Here is a 9,094-nt window from a genome sequence, read left to right as displayed (position 1 = left end):
TATGGCTGAATGAATGACTTTCTCTATCTGTTGCCCCATTGGACTTCCCAAGCGCTTAGCAGTGTGGCTCAGTGGAAAGAGCCCGGGCTTGGGAGTCAGAGGCTATGGGTTCGAATCCCGGCTCTGCCACATGTCTGCTGTGTGATCTTGGGCAAGTCACTTCACTTCTCTAAGCCTCAGTTACCTCATCTGTAAAATGGGGATAAAAATTGTGAGCCCCATGTGGGACAACCTGATCACCTTGTATCCCCCCCAGTGCTTAGAACAGTGCTTTGCACATAGTAAGCGCTTAACAAATGCCATTATTATTTATTAGTCCAGTGCTCTGCACCCAGTAATAGCTCAATAAATACGACTGAATGAATGACCATCTCTATCTGTTGCCCAATTGGACTTCCCAAGGGCTTAGTCTAGTGCTCTGCACCCAGTGAACACTCAATAAATACGACTGAATGAATGACCGTCCCTATCTGTTGCCCAATTGGACTTCCCAAGCGCTTAGTCCAGTGCTCTGCACCCAGTGAGCGCTCAATAAATACGATTGAATGAACGACCGTCCCTATCTGTTGCCCAGTTGGCTTCCCAAGGGCTTAGTCCAGGGCTCTGCACCCAGTGAGCACTCAATAAATATGGCTGAATGACCGTCTCTATCAGTTGCCCAATTGGACATCCCAAGTGCTTAGTCCAGTGCTCTGCACCCAGTGAGCGCTCAATAAATACGACTGAATGAACGACCGTCCCTATCAGTTGCCCAATTGGACATCCCAAGCACTTAGTCCAGTGCTCTGCACCCAGTAACAGCTCAATAAATACGACTGAATGAACGACCGTCCCTATCAGTTGCCCTATTGGACTTCCCAAGCACTTAGTCCAGTGCTCTGCACCCAGTGAGCGCTCAATAAATACGACTGAATGAACGACCGTCCCTATCAGTTGCCCAATTGGACATCCCAAGCGCTTAGTCCAGTGCTCTGCACCCAGTAACAGCTGAATAAATACGACTGAATGAATGACCGTCCCTATCAGTTGCCCAATTGGACTTCCCCAGCGCTTAGTCCAGGGCTCTGCACCCAGTGAGCGCTCAATAAATACGGCTGAATGAACGACCGTCCCTATCTGTTGCCCAGTTGGACTTCCCCAGCACTTAGTCCAGTGCTCTGCACCCAGTAATAGCTCAATAAATATGACTGAATGAATGTCTCTATCAGTTGCCAAAGTGGACTTCCCAAGCGCTTAGTCTAGGGCTCTGCACCCAGTAATAGCTCAATAAATACGGCTGAATGAACGACCGTCCCTATCAGTTGCCCTATTGGACTTCCCAAGCGCTTAGTCCAGTGCTCTGCACACAGTAACGCTCAATAAATACGGCTGAATGAATGACCGTCCCTATCTGTTGCCCAGTTGGACTTCCCAAGCGCTTAGTCCAGTGCTCTGCACCCAGTAATAGCTCAATAAATACGGCTGAATGAATGACCGTCTCTATCAGTTGCCCAATTGGACTTCCCCAGCGCTTAGTCCAGGGCTCTGCACCCAGTGAGCGCTCAATAAATACGACTGAATGAACGACCGTCCCTATCTGTTGCCCAATTGGACTTCCCCAGCACTTAGTCCAGTGCTCTGCACCCAGTGAGCGCTCAATAAATACGACTGAATGAATGTCTCTATCAGTTGCCAAAGTGGACTTCCCAAGCGCTTAGTCTAGGGCTCTGCACCCAGTAATAGCTCAATAAATACGGCTGAATGAACGACCGTCCCTATCAGTTGCCCTATTGGACTTCCCAAGCGCTTAGTCCAGTGCTCTGCACACAGTAACGCTCAATAAATACGGCTGAATGAATGACCGTCCCTATCTGTTGCCCAGTTGGACTTCCCAAGCGCTTAGTCCAGTGCTCTGCACCCAGTAATAGCTCAATAAATACGGCTGAATGAATGACCGTCTCTATCAGTTGCCCAATTGGACTTCCCCAGCGCTTAGTCCAGTGCTCTGCACCCAGTGAGCGCTCAATAAATATGGCTGAATGAACGACCGTCCCTATCTGTTGCCCAGTTGGACTTCCCCAGCGCTTAGTCCGGTGCTCTGCACCCAGTGAGCGCTCAATAAATACGACTGAATGAACGACCGTCCCTATCTGTTGCCCAGTTGGACTTCCCCAGCGCTTAGTCCAGTGCTCTGCACCCAGTGAGCGCTCAATAAATACGACTGAGTGAATGACCACCCCTATCTGTTGCCCAGTTGGACTTCCCAAGGGCTTAGTCCAGGGCTCTGCACCCAGTGAGCGCTCAATAAATATGACTGAATGAATGACTGTCTATGTTGCCCAACTGGACTTCCCAAGCGCTTAGTCCAGGGCTCTGCACCCAGTAATAGCTCAATAAATACGACTGAATGAATGTCTCTATCAGTTGCCAAACTGGACTTCCCAAGCGCTTAGTCTAGGGCTCTGCACCCAGTAATAGCTCAATTAATACGGCTGAATGAATGACCGTCCCTATCAGTTGCCCAATTGGACTTCCCAAGCGCTTAGTCCAGGGCTCTGCACCCAGTGAGCGCTCAATAAATACGACTGAATGAATGACTGTCTCTGTTGCCCAACTGGACTTCCCAAGCGCTTAGTCCAGGGCTCTGCACCCAGTGAGTGCTCAATAAATATGACTGAATGAGTGACCGTCGCTATCTGTTACCCAGTTGGACTTCCCAAGCGCTTAGTCCAGTGCTCTGCACCCAGTAGTAGCTCAATAAATACGGCTGAATGAACGACCATCCCTATCTGTTGCCCAGTTGGACTTCCCCAGCGCTTAGTCCGGTGCTGTGCACCCAGTGAGCGCCCAATCAATCTGAAGGAATGACCGCCCAGCGGCCTGACGCAATCGGGCCGGTCCTTGCCGCATGGCCGGGAAACCGGCCCCGTCGGTTACATCATTCCGCGGGAGCCAATGGGAGGGCGCCGGCCGGCCGGGAGGGGGGCAGCGACAGCCAATGGGGACGCGGGGCCGCGGCGGGCCGGGCGCTGATTGGCTGGGGCGGGCCGGGCCCCGGGGCCCAGCGGTTAAAGGGCCCAGCCGGCGATGGGGGCAGAGCCGGCCGCGCCCGTCCTGCCCATCCCGTCTCCTCGTCTCCGTTTCCCCGGTGGTGGCCCCGGTTTTACCGGCATGAAGCAAGAGCCCCCCTCGGGCCCGGGGGTCGTCGGGGCCCCGCCCCCCGCCCTCTGGATCTTCGGCTACGGCTCCCTGGTCTGGAGGCCCGACTTCGCCTTCAGCAGCCGCCGCGTGGGCTTCGTGCGGGGCTACAGCCGGCGCTTCTGGCAGGGCGACACCTTCCATCGAGGCTGCGACCAGATGGTAAGCCCCCCTTCTCATAATCGTATTTATTGAGCGCTTACTGTGTGCAGAGCACTGGACGAACCGCCTGGGAAGTCCAAGTTGGCAACATCTAGAGACAGTCAATCAATCAATCAATTTATTGAGCGCTGACTGTGTGCAGAGCACTGGACGAACCGCCTGGGAAGTCCAAGTTGGCAACATCTAGAGACAGTCAGTCAATCAATCAATCGTATTTATTAAGCGCTGACTGTGTGCAGAGCACTGGACGAACCGCTTGGGAAGTCCAAGTTGGCAACATCTAGAGACAATCAATCAATCGTATTTATTGAGTGCTGACTGTGTGCAGAGCACTGGACAAACCGCTTGGGAAGTCCAAGTTGGCAACATCTAGAGACAGTCAATCCATCAATCAATCGTATTTATTGAGCGCCGACTGTGTGCAGAGCACTGGACGAACCGCCTGGGAAGTCCAAGTTGGCAACATCTAGAGACAGTCAGTCAATCAATCAATCGTATTTATTGAGCGCCGACAGTGTGCAGAGCACTGGACGAACCGCTTGGGAAGTCCAAGTTGGCAACATCTAGAGACAGTCAGTCAATCAATCAATCGTATTTATTGAGCACCGACTGTGTGCAGAGCACTGGACGAACCGCCTGGGAAGTCCAAGTTGGCAACATCTAGAGACAGTCAATCAATCAATCAATCGTATTTATTAAGCGCTGACTGTGTGCAGAGCACTGGACGAACCGCTTGGGAAGTCCAAGTTGGCAACATCTAGAGACAGTCAGTCAATCAATCAATCGCATTTATTGAGCGCCGACTGTGTGAAGAGCAGTGGACGAACCGCTTGGGAAGTCCAAGTTGGCAACATCTAGAGACAGTCAGTCAATCAATCAATTGTATTTTTGAGCGCCGACTGTGTGCAGAGCACTGGACAAACAACTTGGGAAGTCCAAGTTGGCAACATCTAGAGACAGTTAATCAATCAATCGTATTTATTGAGCGCCGACTGTGTGCAGAGACTGAACGAACCACCTGGGAAGTCCAAGTTGGCAACATCTAGAGACAGTCAATCAATCAATGGTATTTATTGAGCGTCGACTGTGTGCAGAGCACTGGACGAACCGCTTGGGAAGTCCAAGTTGGCAACATCTAGAGACAGTCAGTCAATCAGTCAATCAATTGTATTTATTGAGCGCCAACTGTGTGCAGAGCACTGGATGAACCGCTTGGGAAGTACAAGTTGGGAACATCTAGAGACAGTCAATCAATCAATCGTATTTATTGAGCGCCGACTGTGTGCAGAGCACTGGACGAACCGCCTGGGAAGTCCAAGTTGGCAACATCTAGAGACAGTCCCTACCCAACAGTGGGCTCACAGTCTAGAAGTGGGCTCACAGTCAGGAATAATAATGGTGGTATTTGTTAAGCGCTTACTATGTGCCAAGCACTGTTCTAAGAGCTGGGGGGATACAGTCAATATTTATTGAGCGCTTACTGTGTGCAGAGCACTGGACTAATCAATCAATCAATTGTATTTATTGAGCGCTTACTGTGTGCAGAGCACTGGACTAAGTGCCTGGGAAGTCCAAGTTGGCAACATATAGAGATGGTCCCTACCCAACAGCGGGCTCACAATCTAGAAGGGGGAGACAGAACAAAACAAAACATATTAACAAAATAAAATAAATAGAATAAATATGTACTAGTAAAATAAATAAATAGAGTAATAAATACGTGCAAACATATATACATCTATACAGGTGCTGTGGGGAAGGGAAGGAGGTAAGGCGGCGGGGGAGGGAGGAGGGGGCTCAGTCTAGGTGATCAAGGTTGTCCCACGGGAGGCTCACAGTCTTCATCCCCATTTTCCAGATGAGGGAACTGAGGCCTAGAGAAGTTAAGTGACTTGCCCAAGGTCACGCAGCTGACAAGTGGCGGAGCAGGGATTCGAACCCAGGACCTCCGACTCCCAAGCCCGGGCTCTTAACACTAAGCCACGCTGCTTCTCTCTAAGCCCGTGAACCCACTGTTGGGTAGGGACCGTCTCTATATGTTGCCAACTTGGCCTTCCCAAGCGCTCTGCACACAGTAAGCGCTCAGTAAATACGATTGAATGAATGAATGAATGAAGTCGCAGAGCCAGGGGGGCACTGCCCGGGGGGCGGGGGCCTGCCAGCCTGGGTCGCTAACCACTGTCTCTTCCCGCCCTCTTCCCCCAGCCTGGCCGAGTGGTGACCCTCCTGGAGGACTATGAGGTGAGCAGAGGGCATCTGAGTCCGGGGAGGAGCGGGATGCGGATTAATAATCATAATGATGGCATTTGTTAAGCGCTTACTAAGTGCCAAGCACTGTTCTAAGCGCCGGGGGGGGGTGGGGAGATACAAGGTTGTCCCACGTGGGGCTCACAGCCTTAATCCCCTGAGGCCCAGAGAAGCGAAGTGACTTAACCAAAGTCATCCAGCTGACAAGTGGCAGAGCTGGGATTTGAACCCACAACCTCCGACTCCAAAGCCCGGGCTCTTGCCACTGAGCCAAGCTGCTTCTCCAGATAATAAAGATAATGACGGCATTTGTTAAGCGCTTACTATGTGCCAAGCACTGTTCTAAGCGCTGGGGGGGATACAAGGTGATCAGGTTGTCCCACGGGGGGCTCACAGCCTTAATCCTCTGAGGCCCAGAGAAGCGAAGTGACTTAACCAAAGTCATCCAGCTAACAAGTGGTGGGGCCGGGATTTGAACCCATGACCTCCGACTCCAAAGCCCGGGCTCTTGCCACTGAGCCACGCTGCTTCTCCAGATAATAGAGATAATGATGGCATTTGTTAAGCGCTTACTATGTGCCAAGCACTGTTCTAAGCGCTGGGGGGGGGGGGGAATACAAGGTCTTCAGGTTAGAGAAGCAACGTGGCTCAGTGGAAAGAGCACGGGCTTTGGAGTCAGAGGTCATGGGTTCAAATCCTACCTCCGCCAATTGTCAACCGGGTGACTTTGGGAAAGTCACTGAACTTCTCTGGGCCTCAGTTACCTCATCTGGAAAATGGGGACTAAGACTGTGAGCCCCCCGTGGGACAACCTGATCAAGTTGTAACCTCCCCAGCTCTTAGAACAGTGCTTTGCACATAGTAAGTGCTTAACAAATGCCATTATTATCATTATTATTATCAGGTTGTCCCACGTGGGGCTCACAGGCTTCACCCCCATTTTAATAATAATGATGGTGGTACTTGTTAAGCGCTATGTGCTAAGCACTGTTCTAAGCGCTGGGGGGTGAATACAAGGTCATCAAGTTGCCCCACATGGGGCTCACAGGCTTCACCCCCATTTTAATAATAATGATGGGGGTATTTGTTAAGCGCTAACTATGTGCCAAGCACTGTTCTAAGCGCTGGGGGGTGAATACAAGGTCATCAAGTTGTCCCACGTGGGGCTCACAGGCTTCACCCCCATTTTAATAATGATGGCGGTATTTGTTAAGCGCTAACTATGCGCTAAGCACTGTTAAGCGCTGGGGGGGGTGGTGAATACAAGGTCATCAAGTTGTCCCACGTGGGGCTCAGTCTTCATCCCCATTTTACAGATGAGGTCACTGAGGCCCAGAGAAGGGAGGTGACTTACAGATGAGGTCACTGAGGCCCAGAGAAGTGAGGTGACTTGGCCAAAGTCACACAGCTGGGATTAGAACCCATGACCTCTGACTCCCAAGCGCGGGCTCTCGCCACCTGGTTTGAGCGCCATGTGCTGAGCACTGTCCTGAGTGCTGGGGAGCGTACGCGGTTCAGACAGTGTCCTGCACGCGGTAAGCCCTCGATAAATCCCCTGGAATGGATGCCATCATCATCATCAATCGTATTTATTGAGCGCTTACTATGTGCAGAGCACTGTACTAAGCGCTTCAAATTGGCAAATTGGATGCCACAGGTTTGGCAGACGGGTCCTCTGCCCTCGAGGAGCTTACAGTCTAATAATTGTAGTTTTTGTTAGGCGCTTACTTTGGGCTGGGCACCGTACCAGGCGCCGGGGTGGGTAGAAGCTCAGAGGGACGAGGCTGCTGTCGCCGGGCCGCCGACCCGCCGTCCCCGATGACCCCTCTTCTCTCCCAGGGCTGCACGTGGGGAGTCGCCTACGAAGTCCGCGGCGAGCAGATCGGCGCGGCCTTGCGTTACCTCGACGACCGGGAGGCCGTGCTGGGCGGCTACGACACGAAGATGGTGGACTTCCACCCGCGGGACGCCCCGGACCAGCCCCTGCGGGCCCTGGCCTACGTGGCCACCCCGGAGAACCCCGGCTACCTGGGCCCGGCCCCCGAGGAGGCCATCGCCACCCAGATCCTGGCCTCCAGAGGCTGCTCGGGCCACAACCTGGAGTACCTGCTGAGGCTGGCGGACTTCATGCGGCTGTGCGGGCCGCAGGCGCGAGACGAGCACCTGGCCGCCATCGTGGAGGCGGTGGGGGCCCTGCTGCCGCGCTTCGGCCCCCCGGAACCGCTCCCGGCCCTGGCCTGAGCCCCCGGGCGCGCCAGGACCGCGGAGGGTCGGCTGAGCGGGACTCGGCCGGACCCCGGAGCGCGTCCCCCTCTCCCCGGGTACCAGTGCAATATGGACAAACACCCGTCACCTCCTCCTCCTCCATTCTCCTCGGTTTCTATTTATTGACCGCTCTCGCTGGGACTCTCTGGAAGCTGGTGCTGGAAGCCAGGCCCCCGGCCGACGGCCCCGCCGGGCAGGTGGGGCCTGGCGCTTGCTGCCGCCGGCCCGTGCCCGGCCTCTGCCTCTCGTCCGTCTGTGTCCATGTGTCTGTGTATCTGTCTCGGTGGAGTCCGGGCAGCAGGGTTGGGCTCAGGGTCCCCGGGTGGGCAATCCCCTCCTCAATTCTATAAACGGTCTCTTTGCCCCCTGGACCGCCGGTGTCTGCTGCGTTTTTTTCCCCCTGTGAACTTGGAGGTGGGGATGAGGCCTTGGCGTCCACGGGGAAAGGGCAGAGGGGTGGTGGTTGGCACCTCTGGCTCCAGAGGGGATGCCACACGTGCCCCTTCCCTCCTTTCACCCGGGGCATTTGGATGCACTGGCTACCTTCCCTTCCAGACACGGCAGGCTCCCACGCAGAGCTGCTCCGGCGGCACGGCTGCACCCAGGCCCCTTAGTGTGCCCAGGGGGGCTGTGGAGCTGGGGGTGGGCAGCTCAGCTGGCACCCCCCAAGCTCGGATGAGGCCCAGCGGCCCCCTCCCCGCCGGAGGGCCACAGAGCCGGATTCCAGGAGCCGAGCCCCGGAGAGGGGTGCCAAGGGTGCCTCTTCCCGAGCTCGGGCACCAAGTCTGGCTCCTCCCTGCTGGCGCTCTCGGGGTGCCTGGGGGCGCCTCTCAAGTTCCCAGGCTGCCGTCCCACGGGGGCCGTGACCAGCGAGAAGCAGCCCGGGCTTTGGAGTCAGGGGTCATGGGTTCAAACACCGGCTCTGCCAACTGCCAGCTGCGTGACTTTGGGCGAGTCACTTCTCTGGGCCTCAGTTCCCTCATCTGGAAAATGGGGATTAAGACTGTGAGCCCCCCGTGGGGCAAACTGATCGCCTTGTAATAATAATAATAATGGCATTTGTTAAGCGCTTACTATGTGCAGAGCACTGTCCAAAGCGCTGGGGGGGATACAAGGTGACCAAGTTGTCCCACGGGGGGCTCACAGTCTTAATCCCCATTTTACAGATGAGGGAACTGAGGCTCAGAGAAGTTAAGTGACTTGCCCAAGGTCACACAGCAGACGTAACCTCCCCAGAGCTTAG

General features: G+C 54.4%; 1 protein-coding gene across 1 annotated transcript; it reads left to right on the top strand.

Moving 5' to 3' along the window:
- The first annotated feature begins 3,096 nt into the window (after positions 1 to 3,096).
- Positions 3,097 to 8,214, top strand: CHAC1 (ChaC glutathione specific gamma-glutamylcyclotransferase 1). The gene is made up of 3 exons (XM_038741443.1): positions 3,097 to 3,339; positions 5,545 to 5,580; positions 7,426 to 8,214. Exons 1-3 carry the CDS (start codon positions 3,151 to 3,153, stop codon positions 7,825 to 7,827), a joined length of 627 nt encoding a protein of 208 aa, XP_038597371.1. The 5' UTR covers positions 3,097 to 3,150; the 3' UTR covers positions 7,828 to 8,214.
- Positions 8,215 to 9,094: the final 880 nt, after the last annotated feature.

The sequence above is a fragment of the Tachyglossus aculeatus genome (genome assembly GCF_015852505.1).
Source record: "Tachyglossus aculeatus isolate mTacAcu1 chromosome 12 unlocalized genomic scaffold, mTacAcu1.pri SUPER_6_unloc_1, whole genome shotgun sequence".
NCBI classification, from domain to species: Eukaryota; Metazoa; Chordata; class Mammalia; order Monotremata; family Tachyglossidae; genus Tachyglossus; species Tachyglossus aculeatus.
The sequence above is the reverse complement of the archived record's forward strand: the minus strand, read 5'-3'. Positions and strand labels throughout refer to the sequence as shown.

Excerpts from the sequence above, each read along its gene's own strand:
- CHAC1 (XM_038741443.1), top strand. The coding sequence starts at position 3,151 with ATGAAGCAAGAGCCCCCCTCGGGCCCGGGGGTCGTCGGGGCCCCGCCC. Across the intron at positions 3,340-5,544 it reads ATCGAGGCTGCGACCAGATG|CCTGGCCGAGTGGTGACCCT; the intron begins GTAAGCCCCCCT and ends CTCTTCCCCCAG. Across the intron at positions 5,581-7,425 it reads CCCTCCTGGAGGACTATGAG|GGCTGCACGTGGGGAGTCGC; the intron begins GTGAGCAGAGGG and ends CTTCTCTCCCAG.